Source organism: Girardinichthys multiradiatus, chromosome 6 (genome assembly GCF_021462225.1).
Source record: "Girardinichthys multiradiatus isolate DD_20200921_A chromosome 6, DD_fGirMul_XY1, whole genome shotgun sequence".
Lineage (NCBI taxonomy): Eukaryota > Metazoa > Chordata > Actinopteri > Cyprinodontiformes > Goodeidae > Girardinichthys > Girardinichthys multiradiatus.
This window is the reverse complement of record NC_061799.1, coordinates 15896581-15923070: the sequence shown is the minus strand read 5'-3', so window position 1 is coordinate 15923070 and position 26490 is coordinate 15896581. Positions and strand designations below refer to the sequence as shown.

The window sequence follows — 26490 nt, the reverse complement described above, 5'->3', positions numbered from 1 at the left end:
AAACAATTATTTTAAATTATTTTCTGAGCATTTCATTTTTTACCTAAAAAAAAAAAATAATCTTGCTTCATGTGGGAATGTAATTATTTGAAACAGCTTTACTTTTGAATATTTTATCCTTTATTTTAGCTTTCTTTATCAATGCAAAATGTTAACTCATTACTCCTGTCTTTGATGTAACCATTATTTTTGAGTGGATTATCGAACACAATTATAGGCTTGACAAATATAAACCATGTCTTGTTCTGTTGCAAGTACATTTTTGGTAAATTTAATGGAAGTCAGCTAGTGGGTAAAACATAAGCTGCAATTTAGAGTAAGTTAGTGATGTGTAACAACTAAAACACAAAAATGTTTTTTTAAACCAGCAAATTATGTGACAAAATCAGAAAAAAATGCTACATTTGAGGTACAAAATATACATGCCACATGCCAAGACAAGGATTCAAAATGCTTGTATCTCTCCTTTCCCAATGGAAGACTGCATGTGTTTCAATTGGGTGCTGCTAGGGGTGTTTGACATAAGCTTATTAACATGTCCCGCTTAGGAATCTAAATAATTTCTTATTCCTCTTTGATGATCTGTCAGGAGATTTAGTCATTGTTTCTCAACATGCATACTAACCACATACAGTCTTGGCCATTCAATAAATTAGAATATTGTGAAAAGTGCATTTATTGCAGTATCAATTCACTAAGTGAAAAACATTATATAGATGACAGACTGATATTTTCAAGCCTTTATTTCTGTATATTATGGGGATTTTTCGCTTACAGCTAATGGAAACATTACACTGAAGATTAGAATATTACATCAGACCAATAAATAAAAGCATTTTTAATACAGAAATATGGGCTATATTAAAATAAATTGAATATGACTGCATTACAACATGTAGTCATTGCAGAACATATTTTAATGCACAAATAACAGTCTAATACATTATCGGTATACATTGCAATCTAAACGTTATATATTTTTTGGTAACAACATGTCCCCTGTTGCCACTCTTACACCCCATTTTTAACTTGTGTCTCATATTTCTGACTGCTTACACTGTCAAAGATATAGAGCAACATCTTGAATACAATCTTGAAAAATAGAATTTGCTCAAACAGTAAAGAAGATGGATTTGGAACCACTTGGACCTATGGTGCTGGTAAATCCAAAAATATTATTTACAAATATAAATTTGGTTGCAGAACTTATTTTACACCAGGAATCAGCTATCTGCCTGTCTGGCACCAGACCCATTCTGTTCATTTCGTAGGATGAATGATAGGCTAATTTATGCAAGTTTTAATTTGGAATGCCCATGGATTCATGAGACCCTTGGAGACCTGAAAGAGGGGACCCCAGGATACATCTTCTGAATATTGACTCTGATCTTAATTTCACTGGAGTCACAGATCGGATGGGTAGCTTGAAAAGGAAAATAAGATTATATTTGAAAATGTTTTTCAAATATGTCCATTGAAGATTCATTATAAAGACAATTATTACAAAGAAAATGATGCATCTAAATTGCATTTTAAAATTGCATCTAATCAAAACTGTTCTACCTATGTTTACCTAATCTGGAAATTACTCAAACCACACACAGTTTTTTGGTTTTTTGGATATTTTAAGGGGCAGCCCATTGCACCAGTAGTTTTTTTTTTTTTTTCTTTTTTTAGGAGTTGGGTTAAATTTGACCCTTGATGTAGTAGCTACATCTTGCCTCGCTCCAACCCCAACTAAAAAGTACCTGCACAAATTTGCTGAAAACCTGAAAATAATGCAACCACAGTTTGATGTTAAATGCTAAGAGTCACATTAGAGGACACATTTTTTAACTTTAAAAAACCCATTATGCAATTTAACTATTTTTAGTTAGTCTAAAACAGTTTTCCTGAGTCATAATTTGTTTTATACCTAACTGAACACAAACAGCTACTCTGCAACCCCACATGCAGATTAGGAAAACAGTTTTGTAATGTACTATGTAGATGACTTTTCTCAGAGAAGGGGCTTAAATTGTTTCTGGAAAAAGGCGCTAAAGCATTTTCTTTACACCCGTGGTGATCAGTGAATTTCTTTTTGAACCATCAAACAAAAGTTATACATAATTTAAACAACACTAATAAGAATTGTTTTCTATTTCAGTTATTTCAGAGAAAGCCAACCCCCGGCCATTGCAAAGGGAAAATTGCTCAAAACATTGTAATAAAAATGCTGTTTCCTTCGGCACTGACTGCTCTTTACATAAAGTGACCTGTTTTGTTCCTTTGCAAGTAAGTGAAATGCAATCGTGTTCATGTTTTTTTTAATTACATTACTTTTATTTGTGCTCCTCTCAAAATCCTCCTTTGGGATGCTGAAACCGAGATTTTGTGTAAAAAGCTGCTGTAATTTATGCAGCAGTTGGAACCTCTTTTGTGTTGTGCTTTTATGAAATTAAAAAATCTGTAAAAACCCCACATCTGTGGGTATCTTTATATGTAGCATGCCAGTGGGCAGCCCAAATAGGTGTCATTGAAATTAGCAAGAGCTGTGTTTGTCAGCTGGAACACACACACAGACCAAGGCACACACACTGTGCTCATCAGGCAAATGTATCCTGCTGGGAAGGCTGTTACTTCTTGACTGTTTCCATCACAGAGCCACAGGCCTCTTTCTGCCCTGCTGCTCTGTCCATGCTAAGCTCTTTACACCTACTGTCTGTCCTCTAACACCCTATAACCAATCACCTACCCACAATGAAACACAATCTACACCCAAAACCCTACTGTTAGCAGTCAGTCCCTTTCTAGCAAAGCAGAGCAAAATGAAAATTAGACAAGAGTCTTGCAAGCTGACAGCCTTGCCTGTGCCCGGGAAAAGATAATCGTCACCAGACCAGCATTCACCCTGGTAGTCCGGTTCAGGGATTGCTAAAAGTGAAAAAAATTCACACCTTCTCTTGGCTTTCACAAAGAATTTTTTTTTATACCAGACCAAACAAAGTCATGCAGTTGCAATAGATTGTTTTGGAGGCAGTACAGGGCTGATCGAGAAGATCATAATTTGATTTTTGGAGGGGCCTTGTCTACCCATGTCTACCCTGGATCTGGGACAATTGTCCCGTTTGTCCCCCGTCAGCAGTCGTACATACAGTATCACCATGAAAAACGCTCAACAAAACCTTTGTGTAACTTTGGACAAATAAAAATGAAAACCCTGAATATGTCACTGTGAATCCTTAATGTGATATTATGGAGGTAATGTAATTTTGATATAGTAGATGACATCTGCTTTGGCAGAGGCTGAAATGATTTTATCCCTCAGTTTCTCCAACCAGGTTCTAGTCTCAATACATCAATTACTATCATTTTTCAGGACCCTCTAATGTCTTGTTGAAAGTTCTTTGTCTAAAGTAACAATAATAAAATGCCATGGTTGTTTTGGAGTCTTATGAATTCCAGCAAATATGAAACGGAACAGATAATTGTTTGCTATTTTTTCACTTCTTCAGAACAAACAAACGTTACAGAGAATCTGATCAAATGCAACATGAAATCCTACTTTCAGTGACTACTGCAGTCTCAACATTATTCAATCCCCTGAATGGGATTCTTTTTAAAAGCACACATTGACCTCAGGTCAACCAGTTGCAACCAAAAAAGTGCCTTATGATGGCAACAATTCATTGCAGGTAGAAATTAATAATATGTCACCAGAAGTATCCAAAAAGTTCAGATAAAAGATCATCCCCTTGTAAAAACCAGAAAAATAGAACAAAAGTAGGCAAAGATCCTAAATCTCCTTTCAGATACAGTAGGAACCAAAGCGAAAGGAAAAAGTAACTCCACCACCTGGACATGAAAAAAACATTTGCCATCAGTGGCTACCACCAGAATTCTGAGGAGCAAAGTGATAAAAAATCCTCTACTGACTGCAAAAGACCTGCTGTACCTCAAGACTTGTTGATAGCAGCACCTCAGGTTTCAGCTTCCACACTTAGGCATACTGAACCCTAAAGGGCTCAATGCCTGAACTCCAAGATTTACACCACCACTGACCTAAAAACACAAGAAATCAACTCCAATTTGCTCTCAACTATATAAAAAGGCCAAAGAGCTTTCAGATTTTTCTTTGTTGAGTAATAAATTAAACCTGGGACATTTTGGTCCTAATGCTCAGCAGTATGTCTGAAGGGGAGGAATGATACACTATATATGATGAAGAGGACACAATGCATACAGTGACGCAAGGTGGGAATGTGTCAAGGGCAAAATGGATTCAATCAAGCATCAGAAAATCCTGCAACAAAATGTCTTGCTATCTACGAGGGAAGTGAAGCTTGGACATCATTGGACCCTTAAATAGCTCAAACAATCCCAAGTCTCATGAATCCTATTTGCAGCAGATCTTTACAGCAAAATTCTGCCCTGCTAAGTACTAATGACGCTTATATTAAATGGGGTTGAATAATTTAGAAAGTGCAGTAGTAATTAAAAGTGGTATTTTGTTTCTGTTTTGGAGAGACCAATAGTTAAATTAGTTGTGTCGTGCCTTTGAAAGCCTTACCTCAACAGGACGGTTTCTTTACACCTGCAAAGATGCTCACAGCATGCTTAACATGGATTTGTAGCCCATTTCTGAGATAAAACTGGAATCGACACTGAAGGCAGAGGGGTACTACTTCGGCATCAGGTGATGTGACAGAAACTAAGCGGTCGTATATATTCACACTATACTTTAATGTTCCCACAAAACTAGGTGGCACAATATTTTGGCATATTTTTAGCAAAACAAGCAAGCAAACCAAAAGAGCATGTTTCCGCGCATGGTAGTAAAGAAATTATAGCCCAACATACATCTCTCTATGCTACAACAATACATTTAATCCTCCTGCAACTTAATTTTCCATACCTGGTAAGGAGAAGCGTGTTCACCATTAAAATCTAATTAAAATGTACTATTTTGACATACTTACAGTATCTTTGCTCAAACTCATTGAAATTTTAGATATCTGTTCATTTGTTGTGTCTGTTTATTTGTTTGTTTTCTGGTGAAAAAACAGCGAGGAGAATATTTTTTCTCAGCAAATCCCCACATTTGCAGTCAGACACTGAGAAGACATGTTACTCTCTGTCTAGAGCTCATTTAAGCTCTGCATATACTGAAACTGCATGTTATTCAAAACAGCTGGTTTAAACTTCTACGGAGCAAACCTCTGATGTAATCTCTAATAGCCCATTAGAAAGTCCAAAACAGCCCTGGACTCCAGTTATGAAACAACTATGAAGTTCTGTAGAACTGCTATTATCTCTGTGTTGCTAAACCTATGTTGGGGTCATCCATTTTGGTCGGGGAGTTCGACATGCGCAGCTCAACAGACATCGCAGCTCTGACGTCACCCGAGATAATAAAACCTGCGGAAAATAAACTTTCATTGCCATTTCCAGCGTGTCTCACGGAACGACCCATGGAAGGCGAATATGCAATATCTGGAGAGACAAGAGCTCGCAGGCGAACTTTTTCTCCACACGGCCATTCCCAGAAGATCTTAAAAGCTAGAAATCTGTCTGATACAAGAAGGTCAGAAGATTCATATACTGATTGGAGACCACACCGACACCTGGCGCAAGTGAAAAATCCACAGAGGTTTTATTTCCAAGGAGATGAGTTTCCCTTGTGATTCAGTCGACTAAATGGTTCTTCATATTTTCCCCTTTTGGACGGATGAGAGGTTTACCGTTTTTCTTTAGAGTTGATCACGGACGTATAATCCCCCTCGTTTCCCTTCAGACCTGACCCATCCTCAACCGGTGAAGAGAGGAAATCAACGTCAAAGTAATTTCGTTATTTTTTTCTTATTAAATCGGATAGGTGCATTTAGAAGTCTGGGCAGAATGAGGCATAGTTAAGGTGATTTAGAATCACCAGTAGTTAATCCAAGGTATCAACTTGTTGCATGCAATACTGATTGAAGTGTTTTATGCTGAGCTGTTTTGATTTGTTGTGCAAGTGTGCTGAATCGGGGAGCACAGATACGATCAGCAAGGTGCATGTTCATGTCTTTGCACGGCTGATTCCAAATCAGCCAGGAGTTAGAAGTTGGACTTTTAAAAGTTTTTCATTCAAACCAACTGCGGTCTGGGCCTCGTGGCCTGACCACTCCTTTGTCCCAGTTTTATTACTGGAGTTTTTCCACTGAGTTCCCACCTCAGAGTTTTATGACTCTTTGTTCGAGATTTGGGGCAATCAGCTGCAAGTGGCTAAGGGCGTGACCCCAGCGTTCTACCAGCTGATCTTTCAAAAATCGAGACATCAAGACAACAGGAGGTCGTCTCTTTCCAAGTTCACCCAAATTCCACATTTTGTCCGTAAAACTGCTGGTTTGATCTTCATAGACACTCAATGCGCATATATTTTCTTTTATTATTATTGTTAGGTAGTCATTTTTATCCCCTTTGTGTAGAATAGTGCTTGTTAGTTAGATGAAGGTTTTTGGACCAGAATAATGGTATTTCAGAATTATATAGCTTCAATAAATCTTCACATATATAATTAAGAGAAGCGTTTGTGTTTATTTCATGCAAGAGTGATTTATCTGTCAAAAGAAGGTCGAAGTTACCCCATCTTTGGATAAAGTGGTTGAATAAACAGTGACATTTAGTGGTTTTGGATAATAATGATCAATTATTAATGATAAATAACTAATTGTAAATATTAAGAGCTTTGAGCACATGATCACAACACCAGAGGTCATCTCTGATTTCTATTCGTAAGTAATGATTTTTGGTTAAGAAATTGATTTTCCAGAATTATGATTTAGAATAATAATTTTTAAGAAATATTAATGAATCAATAATCATAATCCTTACACCTAAAAGGAAAATGTTGGATATGCAAATTTGAACAAAAGGCAATATTATGTCAAATCTGTGCAGTATTTACACCAGAATGAGAAGACTCTTTATTTTTAAGCACTTAGTAAGGTTAATGGTTAAAAGAAAAATGTTTCTTTTCCAGTCTTTATCAACAACAGACAAAGACCTGATAATTAAGGACAGGGTCACCTTAAACAATGTCAAAAAGCTCCTAAGTTACCGGGAGGCTTAAAAAATCTGTTTTGTCCAAAATCATTTTAAATCAAACGTTTATTGTGTATGTGTATTATATTGGCTTTTAATTTTTTATGTTTAATGTAATTTTGTTTATTTTGGCAAAGGCTATCATAAACTTTAAGGACTGATTCCGGCTGCAGTCCATGCTTTGTGAATTTCCGTCAACATCTTGAATTGTTTGTGCTTTGCACTTTGTCAGCAGCCAGCTTCTTTAGCAATGAGCTTTTGTGGCTTATACTTGAAGATCATGTCAATGACCATGTCAGTGGCAGGACAGCCATTGAGTCCACAGTCCTCCCGATGATTTTGTAGGTGACAAAATAGCTATAATAATTCAATTTATGTCTTAAAAATAATTTTTTGATTACAATGCAACTCATTGAGATCCACACATATACCAGTATCTAACAGTGGCACACTGCCTAGGATTCATCAACGGTGTCTTGGGATAGAAATGTTTGTTAGCACTCCCACAAGGGGGAGGGCGATCACACTGACCTTAGCATGACCCCGCGACAGCCTTTACAGCTTGTTTAACATTGTTACATGTAACACTGAGTTATGTGATGATGCAATTAAAGGATTTAGCAGATTAGCGATGGCTTAAAAAAGTCCTGCTTCCATGTAGTCACATCATTACCCCTGATTAAAAGCTAATGAGAGCTGACAATTTTACTCTTGTGCTGTAGGAAGTTATAGCAGAGAAAAGCCTGACAGCACTTATTTCCCTTAATGATAATCAGATATCACCATTAGAGAGGTCACTTGGGTACAATTAGAAACAAGAGGCAAGTGCATTTCTCATGCAGTAGCAGTGTTTACTGTGACTCCAAGATGCCATCTACGCGCAATAAGGTCAAACTAGCACAAATAGCTATAATTATTGTCTAACTCCACCATTGTGTAATTAAATGAGTTATTTGATCACTTCAACAAATTCCTTATCTGTCATGCATGTTTTGTTTACAGTCACTTATCATATTTTGAGAGGACATTCTTACAGAAAAATTAAAAGTGTAATGCCTTCAACCCCTCCATTTCTTTTACTTTCTGAGCAATTTTGCCTGAAACAACAGTGTTTATGCTTGACATTAGGTTGGGGCAAATTACCTACATATATCAAGAACAGTAATGACAAACACTGGATTGTTCACATGTACAGAAACCTGTTCAGCCAGGTCAACCAGCTAGCCTATTCAAAACGTAAATGTTCTGCTGCTGAAACTGTTCTATTGTTTATTTCGATTGATACTGAAATCTTTCTTCAGCTTTCTACCAGACACGTGAATGGTTTGGGTCCAAACTGACCGGTATTTTGTCACCAATCTTGACAAAACAAAATAGCTACATCTAAAAAACAGACAGAAAAGTAATCCCTAGATTGTGATGCTGCAACCACTATGTTTCATTGTGGGTATGGTGTTCCTTTGTTGATGCTCTGTTTTATTTCATGTCAAACATACCTTTTGGTCTTGTGGACTTAGGTTTCATCAGAACATAACACCTTCAGGCCTTGGGGGATTTCAGCCAGACCTGGATTTTTTTCTTTGGATGAAAAGACTTTTGGTCTTAACATAAGTACTTTTACTTCCTGCATTTCTGAGTGTAGCTGTAGGTGTCTTGGCTGCCTCCAGTTTCTTACACTTTTCTTGCCCTCCTTCTGAGATTCTTTGATCCATTGTAACCTCTTTGTAAGCTATTGCTTTAGCTAAAAATGTGAAAGAGCCAGTCTCAATAAACATCATAAAAGGTAATCAGAAATTTATTTCAGGTTAACCCGAGTTACTGTTATTGATTGCAATTGTGAACCCAAGGAGACTGAATGCTAAAATTAAAGCAACAGTTGCTCAACAAAGTAATTCTATTAACTTTGGTTAGTCTACTGTGTTTTATCAGGTCCAAATTCAGGTGATGGAAAATGAAGTGCACAGTGACAGCACAAACTCGATTTAACATACAACTTATTTGTCTCAGAAATAAACTGTGGCTGATACATAATACTGACCACATTACATTTTTGATAATCTAATGCAGAAGTTATCTGGGCTACGTTTTTAACTGTCTTCGGTTTAATCCTCATCAAGCTGAACCTTTCACAACTCAGTTTTGTGACAAAATATGCGGGTACTTTTGTTGCAATACATTGCACACTAATTTACTCATTGCTGTTGTGACCGTTGTGTTGTTGGCTGTTTGCAGAAATACAGCGAGCAAAAAGGGGGTAAAGTCAAAGAAGAGACTATTCAAGGCAACATAAAAAAAAAATAAAACCATCTGAACATAGGATGACTCACATGTTGCCTTTGGAGAGAGAAAGCATTAAAATTCCTAAGCTGAGGATATTTGGCAGCAGCTCTGCGACACAAGTGCAAATGGTTTATGTTAATACCTACTTGTTTGTTCACTATCTATGCTTGTATAAAAAGATTTTAAAATATAAGTAAAACCATTTGGCTAAAATTCTGAAAGTCAAAGTTAAGATAAAGGAAATCACTCAGTGTCCTGTTGATAAAGTGGTGTCACTTTTTTCACATCTGTCGCATAACCTTCACCTGTCAGAACTTCTCCTCGGTCTGTAAGTGATGCTGTCATTTCCATTTGATTCAACTTCAGGCAAGGAGAGAAAAGAAGAGCAGACAGCAGAGAGGGAAGGCGGAGATGGATGAAGACAGAAAAACATTGCTGTTTTCATGTCGCGTTTGAGAGCAAAAAGACTCTAGACAGAAGGAATCGATTGAAGTGCACGTCTTTGGAAATACACTCAGTCAGCAGCTGAAACGATGAAAGAACGAAAATTAAAAACAAAAGAAAATGTGTAGGCTCAGGTCTACATCTGTAAACAAAGAAAAGTCTATGATATCCCTTATAAACAGTGGATAATCTATTTTCAAAGAACAGGAAAGATGGGGAATCAAATGACAAGTGAAAAATAAATCTAAATATACTGTAATCTAAATTGAGGTAATACACATTCAAATTGCAGCCTCAGCAAATAAAGTGCACATCATTTACATCTGCTATCATTTTCAGAATAATGATAATAGTGACAGGGGCCATTATCTCTGGGCCAAACCCAGGACTCCACTGCATCATTTAGAGATGACCCAGCTGACAACCTCCGGAAACATTAGCTCCTTGTTGAGCACTCTACTTTGGGGAAACTGTTTCCTCCATAAGACTGATCAAATAGTATTTATATTTTCTGGAGTGACATTTTTTTTTTACTTAATGAAACCATCACTGGAAAATTTTGAAGAGACCTAATAAGAAAACAGCAGAGTCTTTCTCCTTTTATGTAGAACTTGACGTGTAGTTAAAAACACCAAGGAGAATTTTTAAACAATGTTTAAAACAAAGAAAATCTTTAAAGTTGTATAAGTTGCCTTTTTATTTATTTACTTTCTTAAAATACAAAGTTTAAGTATAGCATTGTTATGTTTGAGACCTATTTGCCACTAATTCCACTAAACAGTGGCAGTTTATGATATCGGGGATATGGCTCTTTGCTCAGGGTGGCATTAGATGGAGGCTGACAGTATGTTATTTAAAAACCTACTATGTGACTTTTATTTTAAGTCAAAACAGCATGACCGATTCTCAGTAATATTTGGCTTATATCCAATGACTGAAGACAGTGGTAAAAGCTCAAAAGAAGCTATGCAGTGAAGAAAAAGTATTAAAAAACACAATCTAGAATGAGATGAAATATGTATGGGGTGAAGCAATAATTGATGCACTCCGCAACAAAAACTACTACATCTGGTTTTTGTATGACTGCCGTGATTTGTAAGGATAGCACCAAGTCTTCTAGGCATGGACTGAACAACTTGGAAAAATACTGCTACATTTATCTTTTTCCATTCTTCAAGAACAACATATTTTAAAGCTGGATGGTGAGTGATGCTCAACTTGTCTCTTCAGAATTCCCCATAGGTGTTCAGTTCAGATCAGGAAACATACTTGGCCATTCATTCACCTTCACCTTTTTTTTCTTCAGAAATGCAAAAAGTAGCTTTAGATGTGTGTTTTGGATCACTATCATTATGGAGAAGTCCATGATGACCAACAGCGCGGAGAGATGGTAGCATCTTTCCTTTCAGTATAGAGCAGGAGATCTGAGAGTTCATGATACCATCAATGAAATGCACATCTCCGACACCAGCAGTGCTCATGCAGCCCCACATAAGGACACAACAACCACCATGTTCCACTGTATAAACCATGCATTTTTCTTTGAAATCCTCACCTTTGTGATGCCATCCAATTTTGAAGCCATGATTTCCAAAAATGCAAGTTTTGTTTCATCATTCCAGAGTAAAGAGTCCCAGTTCTCTTCATCGTTTTCAGCATGGGCCCTGGCAAATTCTAGGCATGCTTTTTTCTGCATGGGCTTTAGGAGAGGCTTCCTCCGTGGACAATACCCATACATGCAATTCCTCTGCAGTGTGAGCCATATAGTTTCATGGGAAACAGTGACTGCAGTTTGGCTTTCTACTTCTTTAGCTAACTGCAGTGAACTTGCATGGTGATTCTCTTCAACCCTTCTCATCAGAAGACTCCTATCAAGGTGTTAACTTCCGTAGATAGCCTTGATGCCTCTGTGAAATGGTTGCATTTCCATCTTTCTTAAATGTTTGGATCACTAATGCTACAGTAATCTGACTGGCATGCAAAGCTTGGCTGATCTTCTTGTAGTCCTCACCTTTTTGTGTATAAAAATTATTTCCTTTCTCAGGTTTTGTGACATTTCTCTTCCATGTGGTGCCACTGCTGACAGCATGAAATGGGAAGTGGTTTTCTTTAAGTGATGCCCTTTTATAATCACCTGTCTGCTAGACACCTCTTAAATGAATAATTAGACTCACTTGTGGTCGGAATCTTGTTAATTAGAATTTTGTAGTCTTAAGTTTCTATTTTCTCCTAAGATTTTATTTGGGGTGGAGTCATTTTTGCAAAATGGACTTGAATACATTTGTTAGTAAAATTACTTTTTTGTGTGTGCAAATGAACAAATCTTGTTTGATGTCAAAGGCCCACATTTGTGTGAGTATTTTATGGTATAGTAACATCACAGAAAATGTTGAATCTGAAAAGAAACTAAAGGTTTTATGACAAATCTGGTAGGGTGCACTCATTTATGCTGAGCACTGTACATGGCTAAAAGCAATGTTGTGCTAGGGACCCTTTGAGGTAGGAAATGCTGTAGATGCAGAAAGAATCGTCCGACACTTTAAAGATTAAATGGCTTTTGAAATCATTTACTTGAACTATCAGTTAAAGCCTATTTTCTTAGCCATTAATGATCATTAGTATATGTATACAACTAAGCCCTTTATCTAACTGTGACAAAATGAATACAAGTAATAATTGCACCAAGCAAAAGTGGATAAAATAGGCTGATATACAGATTAGGTTCGCGTGCAACAGATACACAAAGAAATCGGCTGTTGAACAGAGCTGGACAATTTTAAGTTTGATAGGTCCAGACCAGTAATGAACCGGTGAGAAATTCAAAATTTTTATGTTTTTTTTTTTTTTTTATCAGAGGACCCACCATATCTAAGCACTAACATATCTTGCTGACCATAGTACTCTTTGTTATAGAAATTGTAACTGAAGGAAGAATACTTTCATTTAGTTAGTTTTAGAATAATTGAAGTGTTGAAAACAAAGCCACAAAAGGATGTAAATTAGAGCATGGTGGCTGTTCAAATAGGCTTCTACAATGTAGAGCTTGTCTTTAATGGGTGATGGTCATTTCACACCTTTTGCAATTTGGTACTTTTCAGATTTGATGATTTCAAACTGGATTTTTTTCTGGTGTCTGCCACAGTGTGTCAATTTGGAGTCAAACTGCATGCCAATTTGAATTGTTAACTTGTCAGAAGAGTGAACATACAATAAAGTTTTACATTCTCTAGAGAATGCTCAGTGAATCTCCTGTTTACAATTTGTAATGTTAACCATGCCAATGACTGATATAAGATGTTAAAAATGTTAAATCCAATAAATGTTGTCTTTGTTTTAATATACTGTAGTAAAACATTGGTTTACAGCGAAACCTTTGTCACACACAGGGGGACATTATTTCTGCCAGTCAAGGCAGGTCATGTCAGGAAATCGAGAAAGGAAGATTTTGAATGTTGTTTATTATAGCACTTAAAGTGGAACTAAACCCGATGCAAAAGCACCAACCCGTCGCTAGACAAATTTTGAAAAATGCCAACAAAGTGGGTGATGCCAAGAGATATCGAGAGGTATGGCCAAGTGTGAGGATGAGAGGAGGGGGTTAGCAGGGGTGTGGTCAGGAGGACGAGGGAAAGTAGCAGCTAGCTTAATTTGACATATTGAAACATGGAGAGTGAGCAGAGCAACACTGGTAGTTTCGCCACGGATAGATCTTTTGAGGTGGAGGATTTTTCACCCCCCATTGTCACCGGATGTTGATGGAGGCTTTGTGGAGCCCAGCGGGTCTGAGCCTTAACAGTTCGAGCTGCTGGCTCTAGGCGCTGACTTAGCAATGCCCGAAGCCACCGCTACCGAGGCAGTGGAGGACAGAATGGGTCCAGTTTCTGAGTGGAAAGGTGATATTAGCAGCATCATTGCTAACATGGGCTAATGTTCAAAGCAGTAACAAACTTTCACAAAGTTTCCATTTACATGTAGATTTACATGTTATCTCAAGTAAAACATATGATCGAAGGTATAAAGCATAAAACGCTATGACCAATGCTTGCAAATTCAACTCCTGACTTACTAAGGGGGGAAGTCTGGGTGAGATGGTTCTTATACCCGAACGCGGAGGCTGTGACGTAGACATATACCAAGCTGTACCATTTGAACGAAAATTCAACTGCAGTAGAACCGTTCAACCCAAAGGGCAGCACTAAGACAGTTTTAGGACAAATATTACGGAATTAAATAAGTAAAAATTGCACAGTAGCATAAATAGCACCCTTAAGGTCCAATTTATAGTTTATCTGCAAAAAAAGTTGATTTGGATTTTAGCTCCACTTTAAAGAGACATTTGACTTTGAATAAATCAGCCACAAATCTCAGATTGGTGCATATCTGCTGCTTGACTCCTGTTCAAAATCTTAAACTGGGAAAAAAACCTACAAGAATTACATTTCGTGCTGCTGGATCATAGCCAGGCTCTAGACACTGTTCGGAAGAAGGCCCAGCAGAGACTGTACTTCCTGATGCAACTCAAGAAGTAGAACCTACCACAGGAGCTGCTGGTCATCTTCTACACTGCCATCATTCAGTCTGTCCTGACTTCATCCTTCTCAGTGTGGTTTGGCTCATCCTCAAAACAGGACAGGTCCAGACTGCAACAAATAATCAGGTCTGCAGAGAGAATAATCAGGGCTGACCTTCCTTCCATCCAGGACTTATACAGGTCTAGGGTCAGGAAAAGAGCTGCCAAAATCTCTGACACCCTGCAGATAAATTGTTTAGAGTTTTACCTTCAGGCCACCGCTACAGAGCAGTTTACTAAAATGGTGCTCTGTTCATCAGTGTTTCTCTGATGAACATTTAATAGAGTACCAAACAACTGCATACTGAAGTTGCAAATGCACCTTTGTATATATGTATATTTAAGGACATAAAGATATATGCATAAATATATTCAAAATATATTTAAAAACCCAGAGAGCAAAGTGTAATGAATTCAAATTCCTTATTTGTATGTACGAACTTGGCAATAAAGCTGATTCTTATTCTGAAATAGAAAGGCTACTTTCTTGAAAATGGTATTTTAAACTCAAACAGGCTGTTCAAAACATTAAGACCATTATCCTAAAACAACCCCAACCGAACCAAAAGTGTCAAAAAAACTCAGAAGTGAATAGGAATTAGAAAATTCCCAATCACAGTGTTTCCAGTAAGCTGGTTGGAAAGAAGCTACTAATAGTTAAAGATCCTTGCTATCTATGCCCAAATACTTCCAACTGAATCAGGGATATTATTCCCCTGGGGGAAAGTCCTTTGTCTGATTTGGAGCTTTTTCCATTGTGCCATGTAGAAACATGTTCAATGGGATCATCTTCTCATACTAAGAACAGTGGAAGAAAGCAGTTACTTTTTTTCCCTAAACAGAAAAAAAACAACTTTCTTCTACTTTTCAATATCACATTTGGTGCTCCCTTGCTAAGTCCTAATGTGCGATGTTATGAAATGGGAAAAAAATATATATAGAGCAAAACGTCTTTAAAATTTTAGGCAAGATAAATTGCATTAAAAAAACACAAAGTGAACTTCAGTTAAGCATATTTTTAAAGATTCAAACTTAAATCAGGTGATATTTTATTTAATGACTGCAGCAAACATTTGGCTGATTAAACCTCACTTATTCTTGGTTATGGCTCTGAATATGCAAGGTTCCTGTACTGAGACAAATGTGACCCACACTGAGCTGCTCTCATTTAGAGGAAATCAATGACGCCCCCAAACTGTTACCAATCAATTAAAAGATTACATTTCCAGCTGTAAAATGTAGTTTTATATTCGGGGGGGGGACAATTCAATTGAGGTTTTAAATAATGTCCCAAATTTATCTACAGTAGATATAGTTGAGCCAAACCATGGGAGTATACGAGGACTATACACAACAAAAGAGACTGGTAAAAACTCTGAATCCCAGAATGCACATTATTAACCCATTTTCATGACAGGAGGAATCACAGCTGGAATCTCTGTGATGTCATATAGCTATAAAACTATGCATGCAGTACTATTCTTTCTCTTTGTCCGCAGCTCTAAACAGGCTGCATTGGGTAGGACACATGCATGAAAGTCTTGATCTCGCTGGCCGAGTAAAAGACTGCATCTTTGAAGAAAGCTTGGATCCAAAGTAAAGTACCTTCTGCTGTTTGTGAATCCTGTGATCGGACCCTGATTGAAAAAAAGACTAGACGCCTAAGCTTCTGCAGAAAAATCTGAGTCAAAGATACTGCAAGAAGAGACTGATTGTCTAAATATGAAGTGGTTTTCCTTCCGCAGCCCTGAAGAAGACGCATTTGAAACTGTTCATCCTGATTATCAGAACTGTTCACAGTAAGAGGTTGTGGACAGAGAAAAGTAGTTTAGGAGAAAACAATCTAAATATTGCTTATTTTGTTGTGTTCTGTTTGCTCGTGTTGTTTTACTGCTGGAGTGCTAAAAGGCCACTGAGCGCAACATTTGTTTTTGGGTTGTGCTTTAAAGTTGCTACAAACTTTATTTCAATGGCTTAAACACTGATGGTACAGTAATGTGAGCTTGCTCCATTTTGTTTCTGTTTCTCCTTTATATCCCTTCACTAATGCACATACAAATATGTCTCCACTGTCTTTATAAAAATGCTAAATTGTGTCTCCATTATCTCAGCTGCTAAAGCAAAAGCTCCGCTAATGCTATTTGCTCATGCTAATTACTACAGTAGCCACTTTCAGTTCTGCTGTGTTTGCCACACAGCTCGCTCTGTTCGTTTTGCCATCTTGTGAGTCCATCACCGTATTCAATCAGTCACTGTGATGACTGGTTAACACAATAAGCATCCATTATCCTGAATGTTATTGATTTCTAATTCAGCAAATGATTTTTGAAACATTATTTTATTGAAATAGTATTTTATTTTCCCTTCTACTTAGCATTGTGAACTACTTGTTCAAACACATAGCAATTGTTGGTCTGTTAGCTTTCAGAACTAATTTGGCCTCACTACCAAACGTTGGTTCGTAAACATACATATTCACACCAAACTGTAATATCATTGTGCGATTTTATCGGTTTCACTTTGATTTGTTCCTTTTAATTTTTTTTTCTCATAGTTTATTAGTTTTCCTTATTTTTTCATTTAGTTGTACTTAGTTGTTTAGTTGAGTGTTAATAGCATAGTAAAAGAGTTCCTTGAAAAAAATATTTTAACTGGAAGCTGAAGTATTTTGTTAAGTGTTAAGTGTATGGCTTATTGTTTAAAAACACCAGAGTGTGAAATCACTCATTTATTGTTCTTTAACACCACACCTCACCAGGCAGGTATTCACAAAACAATAATTGACAAAAACTGAGAACTGATAACTTAATCACTGATAATAAGGGTTCGTCTTGCAAATGTCTTATATCAAGAGATCACAAATCAAAATGGTGGGCAAGCAGCTTTTTGCAGGAACAGGAGGACACAAATCCACACATAGATTTATGGTAGAGTGCCACTTTCTGTTCCACCTTTTGATCTTTTAAATCACAAGTGCATTCTCTTTTCATCTCCCCATCCCCATCTGCCACATACACACACATATGAACACCCCTTCTCACCTGTAAATCTTGTATCTTGTAGAAAACCCCTGCTGGAACCTCTCTCTGAACTCGGTGTACTCTGGGCATCTGTGAAAAGGTCCTTTCTCTGACAGCAGCCAGTCCAGCTGCCCTCCACTCTGCCTTGTGTTGAAGCCCCATGCTGAGGAGCTGGAGGTGGATGAGGAGGTGGAGGAGGATGACGAGGATGCTGGGGATGACAGGGAACCATGAAGAGCCTTTCCACTCTGTCCCCCACTGGCCAATTGTTCAGCTCGGGCAGGCCATAGCAACACCAAAGGCAACCATAGGAGCATCAAGGAGGATGCTGACCATCTAGCAAGGTTGGCAAAGCCATGGAAGCACCTCTTTTTTCTCATTGGCCAAGGAGTTGCCATGGTCCCGGTGATGTTGTACTAGGGCACCTGGGACCGGCATTTCTTCTGACAATCACCTCTTGCAGGCCTGAAAGAGATGAAAATAATAATAACAAAAAAATTATTTACTTCAAAATAATCATGTTGGCACATTTTTCATTGCATATAGGAATTTTGAATCATCAGTAATAAGGTTTGGAAATACTTTGCCATTAAACTGCACAGGCAAGATGTAAATGAAATAATAAGTCAACATAAAATGGTGACACCAGGAATTAGTTTTCCGCCAAAAAGGCACCTCCCAATATGAATGGATCCATTAAGATCTTCTCTATCATATTTTGGGGATTTTTTAAACATTCTTATTGTATTTGTTAATTGAAGCTACAAGCACATCCACTTTCTATAGGATGATGGTATTTGCACCCATGCAGTAGCTGCCATCACTGGACTTTATTTGGCAAAATTATGCACAATAATGGATTAAATTTATGCTATCCATATTTCATAGAATTAAACCAAAACTGTTTATATCGAGCTTTAATGTTGACAATGAGGTACTGGACCCCTGATATCAGATAATAAGGTTAGATACATGGTAAGTTTGTTCAAAATGATAACTTGATTAAGCAAAGTCAAATAAATGCAAGGAGAAGCTGTTTTAATTTATATTCCTTAATTCACATCCACTCATGCTTTATTTTTTAAAGTTTAGCTGCTGTCACACTGTTTCTTATCTTGCCTTGCATGCTGGCATTTTAAAAGTACATGTGATGTTGGTTTTAATTTGAAGCAATGAAGGGAAATTACTGAACCCCAAGTCTAGTTGTGTCCTAAAATATTCATGTTGCTTTAAAACACTATCATTTGGAAAGCGCGTGTATTTTTTGGGGGGAGAGGAGTTGTCATATTACAGGATCAAAGACTAAAAGTTCAACTTTTCCAGTTGGAGTACAGTCTTCAGGGGACCATTATTGTTGTATTTCCAACTGGAAACTCAGAGAATCTGACTTCTGAATAAAAAGAGAATGCATCATTGAATAAAAATTGTATTTAGACAGCACAGCTTTTTCAAGATATTCTGACAAGTTAACATTTTCTGTGATATGTTGCCAGATCCATATTCAATCCCAGGTAAGTCCTTGGAAGGTGTGGACAACAATTTTGTATCCAGACATTTAATTACTTTATCCACTATCAGGACATTAATACGCAAATGCTCTGAAAGCATAAGTCCTTGTAGGCTATAATCATTTTTACTACATGTACAAGATATCCTATACTTCGAGATATCAAAGAACTAGCTTATACAGTCACCGGCCACTTTATTAGGTACACCTTTCTAGTACCAGGTTGGACCCCCTTTTGCCTTCAGAACTGCCTTAATCCTCCATGGCATAGATTCAACAAGGTACTGGAAACATTCCTCAGAGAGTTTGGTCCATATTGACATGATAGCATCACACAGATGCTGCAGATTTGTCGGCTGCACATCCAGGATGACAATCTCTCGTTCCACCACATCCCAAAGGTGCTCTATTGGATTGAGATCTGGTGACTGTGGAGGCCATTTGAGTACAGTGAACTCATTGTCATGTTCAAGAAACCAGTCTGAGATGATTTGTGCTTTATGACATGGCGCGTTATCCTGATGGAAGTAACCATCAGAAGATGGGTATACTGTGGTCATAAAGGTGCAACATGGTCACAACAATACTCAGGTAGGCTGTGGCATCGACACAATGCTGAATTGGTTCTAAGGGGCCCAAAGTGTGCCAAGAAAATATACCCCACACCATGACACCACCACCACCAGCCTGAACCATTGATACAAGGCAGTATGGATACATGCTGTCATGTTGTTGACGCCAAACTCTGATCTTACCACAATTCTACACTGTGAGCAGAAATCGAGACTCATTAGAGCAGGCAATGATTTTCTAATTTTCTATTGTCCAATTGTCCAGGAGTGGCACCTAATGTGGTCTTCTGCTGCTGTAGCCCATCCGCCTCAAGGTTTGACGTGTTGTGCATTCAGAGATGCTCTTCTGCATGCCTTGGTTGTAACGAGTGGTTTTTTGAGTTACTGCTGCCTTTCTATCAGCTCAAACCAGTCTGGCCATTCTCCTCTGACCTCTGGCATCAACAAGGCATTTGCACCCACAGAACTGCCGCTCACTGCATATTTTCCCTTTATGGACCATTCTCTGTAAACCCTAGAGATGGTAGTGTGTGAAAATCCCAGTAGATCAGCAGTTTCTGAAATACTCAGACCAGCCCGTCTGTCACCAACAACCAAGCCACATTCAAAGTCACTTAAATCAAATTTCTTCCCTATTCTGATGCTTGTTTTGAACTGCAGCAGATCGTCTTGACCATGTCTACATGCCTAAATGCATTGAGTTGCTGCCATGTGATTGGCTGATTAGCAATTTGCGTTAATGAGCAGTTGGACAGGTGTACCCAATAAAGTGGCCGGTGAGTGTGTATTATATAAATATATATATATATATATATATATATATATATATATATATATATACTTGAGTATTGTTGCTGACCATGTCCATCCCTTTATGACCACAGTGTACCCATCTTCTGATGGTTACTTCCAGGAGGATAACGTGCCATGTCATAAAGCATAAATCATCTCAGACTGGTTTCTTGAACATGACAATGAGTTCACTGGACTCAAATGACCTCCACAGTCACCAGATCTCAATCCAATAGAGCACCTTTGAGATGTGGTGGAACCGGAGATTCGCATCATGGATGTGCAGCCGACAAATCTGCAGCATCTGTGTGATGCTATCATGTCAATATGGACAAAACTCTCTGATTAATGTTTCCAGTACCTTGTTGAATCTATGCCACGAAGGATTAAGGCAGTACTGAAGGCAAAATGGGGTCCAACCCGGTACTAGAAAGGTGTACCTAATAAAGTGGCCGGTGAGAGTCTATATATATATATATTTATATATCTATATATATATCTATATATATATCTATATATAGATATATATAGATATATATATATATATATATATATATATATATATATGATATAAGATATATATAAGATTCATGTCAATGTACTCAGATGTTACATAATGGTCACTACATACATAGATAGGGTTCCCTAATCAAGTGAACATTAAAACCAAACAGAAATGACAAAATAAACTAATAACTCATAATAACTAATAACTATGCCCACGGTATCAAGTGAACCTAACGTATTTTCATGACTAAAAGATTACCACAGTTTTTATAGCCAGGGTTTTGCATTTATGTTTTAGGTAATATACAAAAATTTTAATTTGTGTTCTTAAACAATCTTATGTACCCAAAATGAAGAAAAACCTTTATTAAGGATTTTCTCTAAGTTTTACACTACCTCAATGTAGCTTCAGTGCTGTTTTGTCAACCAGAGGGAACCGGAGCGAGTCCAGCATGTGTTTGTAAGATCACGATGCAATGGGTCTTTTATACTAGGCTATTATATAAGCTATTATAAAAACAATTGTAAAATATCATTTACGCATCAAAATGACACATCTGGTAAAAACAAGGTGAGCAAAACTGTGTAGCCATCAAGAGGATCAATATGAAATGACTTCATGAAAAGTTTTTGAAAGATAAAAAAAGTGACTTAGTAGCATTTATAATTTGGTGAGGGATGAGTGTTTGAGATTGACCACTGTGACATAGCAGGCAGCTTTCAGCTTTTTGATTTGTGTGTTTGGACAAGCATGTCATCAAACACCTCAACACATTTCAGTAAGTGTTAGCAGCACATGCCACACCATGGTTTGAGTGCTAGTTCTCATCATCGAACATGAAATTTCCTCTCCTAATCTTGGTTTCATTAGACAGCCAAAGCAAACACACACACACACACACACACTGCAATAACGCCTTACAGAATTTTACAGAGCCCTCATGAAAAGCTGAGACTCGTTCTTCATTTCAATGTTAATGACTAGCAGGATTGCAGAGGATTCTTTGGGGACAAATCAGCATTTCAGAACAGAAATGTAAAGTAGCAGACAAGATGCTTTAAGTGGATTGGGATCTCAAGTATTCCCTGTGTATCTTACAAACAAATTAGGAAATTAATTTCAGGTGGATAAATGCAGGCTCAGACATGAAAAAAAAACAAAAAAAAAAACGCTTCTCAGGGAAGTGCATTTTTAATTTTCACCAAATGTATCATGAGGTTACTTTGGTCTAAAAAGGTAATTAGGGAAGTCATCTGTAAAATGGATACACGTATTCATGCAACTAAAAGCCAAAGACAGCCTTGATGAAGAGGATGTTGATGCTGTTTTATGTGGTGTCCTGCCCGGAGATAAAACTGCTGCAAATTAAAAGTGTACCAGCATTGGTTTTATAATGTCTCATTTTGATAAATGTTGTTAGATGCAAGAATCATTTGCAGAGTAATTCAGCTATAAATAACCCTCTATATTTTAAAAGGCCTTCTTTTGCATTGAAAATAACATATTCTGAAATACTGACTGAAAGATTCTCTCCTCTCTGCAAAAGACATGAATAAAATCATCCAGTGAGGTTTGACCAGATAATATATAATGACTTTCTTGCTGGCTGCACGGTGGTGCAGTTGGTAGCACTGTTGCCTTGCACAGCAAGAAGGTCCTGGGTTCAATTCCCAGCTGGGGGTCTTTCTGCATGGAGTTTGCATGTTCTCCCTGTGCATGCGTGGGTTCTCACCAGGTACTCTGGCTTCCTCCCACAGTCCAAAGACATGCCTGTTAGGCTAATTGGTGACTCTAAATTGCCCTTAGGTGTATGAATGAGTGTGTGCATGGTTGTTTATGGGCAAGAGGTGGGGTACACCCTGGACAGGTTGCCAGTCCATTGCAGGGCAACACACAGACTGCTGAAGATGGGCACCAGCTCCCCAGTGACCCACTATGGAATAAGTGGTAGAAAATGACTGACTGCCTTTCTTGCTTTTCTCAATCTAAGATGGGCCTAAAGCCAAAAAATACATTGAAAATGTTGTTTTTTGTGTTTCAGAAATATGTAAACTGTGTTTTATTAAATCTTTGTCATTGTTAAACTTCCCACTTTAGTTTTAAACACTCAAAGTTTTTCAACTTTTAAACTACAGGTGCACAATGCCAGTCCTGATACTTGAAAACAGAGAAACAGCTATTTAGTTTTTTTAACAACATGAAGCTCCAAACCAAATGCTAAGTTTAGTGTAGTTAGCTGCTAATAGTAAACCAGTTGGGGTTTTTTCACAGTACTTACAATTCTGTTGTGTCTTGTATTATACTCCACCACCACTTAAAAGTGGTAGAGGCTTCTTCATCTTTTCTGTTTTTTAAACCGGCATTGTAAGCTACTCAGACATGCAACAACTTTACAACTCGACTCTGTCACACAATTAATGTCAGGGTTTGTGTAGCGGAGGACCTCGGAATGCAGATGAGCAGGCAGTATGATGGTAAGTGAAATGATTTAATTAACACAAAAACTTACTCCAGAGGGTGATGGCAAAAACAGATGTGGGCAGGCTGGCAAAACAGGCTTGATCAAAAAAGACAAGAAATGAACAGAGAAAGAGAATGATCAGAACAGAGGTGTATATATGGAGCAAGAACAAGGTGAAACGAGTAGACTGAATGCTAGGCGCAGGTGAACCGAATAACGTTAATTGACAGACAAGAGAGAACAAAACATGGCTGGAGCAAAACAGAGACTCTTGAATACAAACTTAAACACAACTAGTAAACCATGAAACAAAAGCATAACCAGATCCTAAAACACGAACAAGAAGACAAAACTAAAGTATGACCAGGAAAATAACAGAAGCACAATTCAAAACATTAACTGTGAGAAACATAAGAGGAAAAACCCAAAAACCAAACAACCCCAAATCATAACAATTAATACAGGGTGTTAAATTTAAATTACTCATCTTCATACCTGGAGTCTCATAATATTTAATTAAACTAAAACAGCAACTGTAAAGTACTTTGAATGACGTAATTCAGTTTTAAAAGAAATATAAAGGCATTTTAATTTAATGAGTTCTTGTTATACTCCTAGTTATTAAATTTCTAATTGTTTGTGTGTTTATTTGTTTCATTCACCTTTAACAGTGTTCAGTTGTTCTATGATTTTTGCAGAGAAGAAAACAAACAAAAAAATCTATTTGTGCCTTCATAATTTAAAGAATGTTAAGGTAGAAAAGAAGAAAAATTTGTAGTATGGCTTTTGTTTCTGACAACCAGTGGGCTTGTGACCTCTGAATTAACTTTATACTTCAACATCTTTAAAAGTATGATGGCACAAAAAATGCAGCACAAAAGAAAAAAAACACTGACACAATTTTCCCTGATTTGGGTGGTTACTTTTAAACTTTTAATTACACCTTTACAATCATAGTGCCACAAATGAAAATCATGGCAAATGATAGTTGAGGGAAAGAAGGGGGATTACAGAATTTCCTTCCTGAAACATTCGGTTAACACACAAAGTCTTGAACATGCATCGTAGATCCCCTAACATTTACATGGCCTTTATCTCTTTAGGAGAATTAAAGATAATATCTATGTTTCAGATGTGGTTTGAGGTCTTAGAAAGGTATTACACTGGGTTATACTGTAAACCGGGTTAGAAACAAGGCAATGGTTCATTTACAAGTACACCAAAGTGAGATTTGATCACAATTAATAGACCTATACTCATGTATACAAGTTTATGACATAATAGACTTTAACTTTGTGTTTAAATAGAAACACTGCTCTGTCTGAACTTGGACGCACCTAATGACGTACTTCAGATGAATTAGATAAACACGGAAACATTCTGATAATTTATATTGTAAAGGACTCATTTTGTTCTTAAGACCAGATAAGTATTTACTTTTAATTTACTGAAGCCACTAAAAATGACAAGTACGCTGTTGTGTTTCTGTAAGATTTCCTCTAGGAACTAATTACTAAATAGAGGTCCATGTCAAGACAACTTTACAGGCGCAGGAATAGCAAAAAAAAGAACAATACTGAAGTGGGATTCAATTGACAAACAGATTTACTGCTAAAACGAGGGAATACAACATTTTGTAGCCTCTCAGGTCAAAACTGCAGATGATGCTTCTCAGAATCAGAATCAGAATCAGAAATCAGAAAAGCTTTATTGCCAAGTACGTTTTTGGACATACAAGGAATTTGTTTTGGCGTAGTCGGTGCAATACAATACAAATTAAACAGTATAAACATATCTACAATATAATATAAATATATGTGCACAGTTTTAATTGAGTGAGAGTAAATATAGAGCAGTATAAGATGCAAGAGCAATACAACAGTGCAGGTGATCATTGTGCAAGTAAAGCAGGAGTCCAAGCTGAGCGTTAATGTAACGCATAGAGTTACAGGTTACAGGTGTCCTGTCAGCAAAAAAGGGGGGTGGGGGGGGGGGGAGTGTCAGTGTGGTTTCCGGGCTTTGTTAACCAGGCTGGTGGCAGATGGGAAAAAACTGTTCCTGTGGCGTGAGGTTTTGGTCCGGATGGACCGCAGCCTCCTGCCAGAGGGGAGAGTTTCAAAGAGTCTGTGACCGGGGTGGGAGGGATCAGCCAGAATCTTCCCTGCCCGCTTCAGGGTCCTGGAGGTGTACAGTTCCTGGAGCGACAGTAGACTGCAGCCAATCACCTTCTCAGCACACCGAATGACACGCTGCAGCCTGCCCTTATCCTTGGCTGTAGCAGCGGCATACCAGATGGTGATGGAGGAGGTGAGGATGGACTCAATGATGGCTGTGTAGAAGTGCACCATCATAGTCTTTGGCAGGTTGAATTTCTTCAGCTGCCGCAGGAAGAACATCCTCTGCTGGGCTTTCTTGATGAGGGAGCTGATGTTTGGCTCCCACTTGAGATCCTGGGAGATGATGGTTCCCAGGAAGCGGAAAGATTCCACAGTGTCAATTGTGGAGTCACAGAGGGTGATGGGGACAGGTGGGGCTGGGTTCTGCCTGAAGTCCACAACCATCTCCACTGTCTTTAGAGCGTTGAGCTCAAGGTTGTTCTGGCTGCACCAGTCCAACAGATGGTCCACCTCCCATCTGTACGCGGACTCGTCACCATCAGAGATGAGTCCGATCAGGGTGGTGTCGTCCGCAAACTTCAGAAGCTTGACAGACTGGTGACTGGAGGTGCAGCTGTTGGTGTACAGGGAGAAGAGCAGAGGAGAGAGAATGATGGTCAGGGAGTCAGAGACGTGCTTCCCCAGCCTCACGTGCTGCTTCCTGTCAGACAGGAAGTCAGTGATCCACCTACAGGTGGAGTCGGGCACACTCAGCTGGGAGAGCTTCTCCTGTAGCAGAACTGGGACGATGGTGTTGAAGGCAGAGCTGAAATCCACAAACAGGATCCTGGCATAGGTTCCTGTGGAGTCCAGGTGCCGGAGGATGAAGTGAAGGGCTAGGTTGACTGCATCATCTACAGACCTGTTGGCTCTGTAGGCAAACTGCAGGGGGTCCAGGAGGGGGTCGGTGATGTCTTTTAGGTGTGAGAGCACAAGGCGCTCAAAGGACTTCATCACCACAGAGGTCAGGGCGACGGGTCTGAAGTCATTAAGCCCTGTGGTCCTTGGCTTCTTGGGAACAGGGACGATGGTGGAGGACTTGAAGCAGGCTGGCACATGACATGTCTCCAGTGAGGTGTTAAAAATGTCTGTGAAGACTGGAGACAGCTGATCAGCGC

At 38.2% G+C, this 26490-nt stretch overlaps 1 protein-coding gene across 1 annotated transcript in view; it reads right to left on the bottom strand.

The window, feature by feature from the left end:
- The window catches only part of brinp2 (bone morphogenetic protein/retinoic acid inducible neural-specific 2), a 309436-nt gene that overhangs the window by 166133 nt on the left and 116813 nt on the right, over positions 1-26490 (bottom strand). Inside the window, exon 2 of the mRNA XM_047369231.1 lies at positions 17398-17841. Coding sequence (XP_047225187.1) covers positions 17398-17774 — 377 coding nt within the window. The 5' untranslated portion in view covers positions 17775-17841. The remainder of the gene's footprint in view (positions 1-17397; positions 17842-26490) is intronic.